General features: G+C 61.0%; 1 protein-coding gene across 1 annotated transcript in view; it reads right to left on the bottom strand.

The window, feature by feature from the left end:
- The window catches only part of PCSK7 (proprotein convertase subtilisin/kexin type 7), a gene marked incomplete at its 5' end in the record, with an annotated part of 11,440 nt that overhangs the window by 8,656 nt on the left and 1,716 nt on the right, over nt 1-1,068 (bottom strand). Inside the window, 1 exon segment of the mRNA XM_010181544.1 lies at nt 1-49. This exon segment is cut by the window's left edge and continues 20 nt beyond it. Coding sequence (XP_010179846.1) covers nt 1-49 — 49 coding nt within the window.

Genomic DNA, 1,068 nt, shown 5'->3' with positions numbered 1-1,068 from the left:
GCCTCCATGCTGTCGGTGAGTGGCCCGTCCAGCACTCTGATGCCTGCAGGACCAAGCACAGCGAACATGACCCAAGTGGAACAAAGCTGTGCAAATAAACTCCTTGGCAGGTTCACTCTGTGGACACTCACTCCCCTGGCCTGACAGAGCCAGATCTCCCGGAGCTGTAACCCTGCAGATCATCCGAGCGCTGCTCCCCAGGGGCTTCCTCACATGCCACCCTCAAGTAACCCACAGCTTTTCAGGGCTGGACCCTGCCAGGAGCAATAACTCCAGGTCACCAAACAGCCAGGCATGGCTTTGGGATGGGCAGCACGCTCGCCTGCTGAGGGAAGGGCTGCGGAGACGCAGATCACCCCAGCTGCGGTGTCACACCAGCAGGGCAAGGCCGCCTCTCCGACAAAGCCATGAAGACTCAACGCTGAGCTTTCGGTGACCCAAGACGCTGATAATTACAGTTTTGCATCACAGCTTAGGCTGGCAAAAGATGTTACAAGTGGAAACCAGGCAGGCAGCTCAATTAAGCCTATTTATGAACAGCACAACCACCCACCCATCCCAGCTCTTGCCTGACACAGCACACGCGGCTTTTTGCTGCCGCATCCGAGCCTCTCCCGAGGAGGTGCAGAGCAGCCCAGCCAGGGAAGTGCTGGCTTTCCCCGCCCTGGCTGGCTCCACACTGCCAGGACAGCCCCCCTGTCCCCCCATGGAGCTTGAGGCTGCCCCGCTGTGCTCACCCTGCAAGGCCAGGCACAGCTTTGGAGAGCTGAAGCCTGAAGAAGCGCCAGGTCCTCCCCATGACCTGTGCCATGGTTAAATATGAGCTCATCTTTCCTCCTGCCAGCAGGGCTTTGCCTGCAGCCTCCCATGCCAGTCAGAGCATGGAGACCCCACCGTGCTGCCACCAGGGTGGCTGGCTGGGGAGGGCGACAGGGGTGCGGAGCTGCCTGCAGTGCCTGTGGTGAGCTCCCAATGCCAAGCACCCTGCTGGCACCCCAGGGCCTGCCCGTTCCCCAGCCCGGCGGCACAGCCAGTGAGCGTGGCACCATCTGCTGAGTACGGTGAGAA

The sequence above is a fragment of the Mesitornis unicolor genome, unplaced genomic scaffold, assembly GCF_000695765.1.
Source record: "Mesitornis unicolor isolate BGI_N332 unplaced genomic scaffold, ASM69576v1 scaffold31053, whole genome shotgun sequence".
Lineage (NCBI taxonomy): Eukaryota > Metazoa > Chordata > Aves > Mesitornithiformes > Mesitornithidae > Mesitornis > Mesitornis unicolor.
The sequence above is the reverse complement of the archived record's forward strand: the minus strand, read 5'-3'. Positions and strand labels throughout refer to the sequence as shown.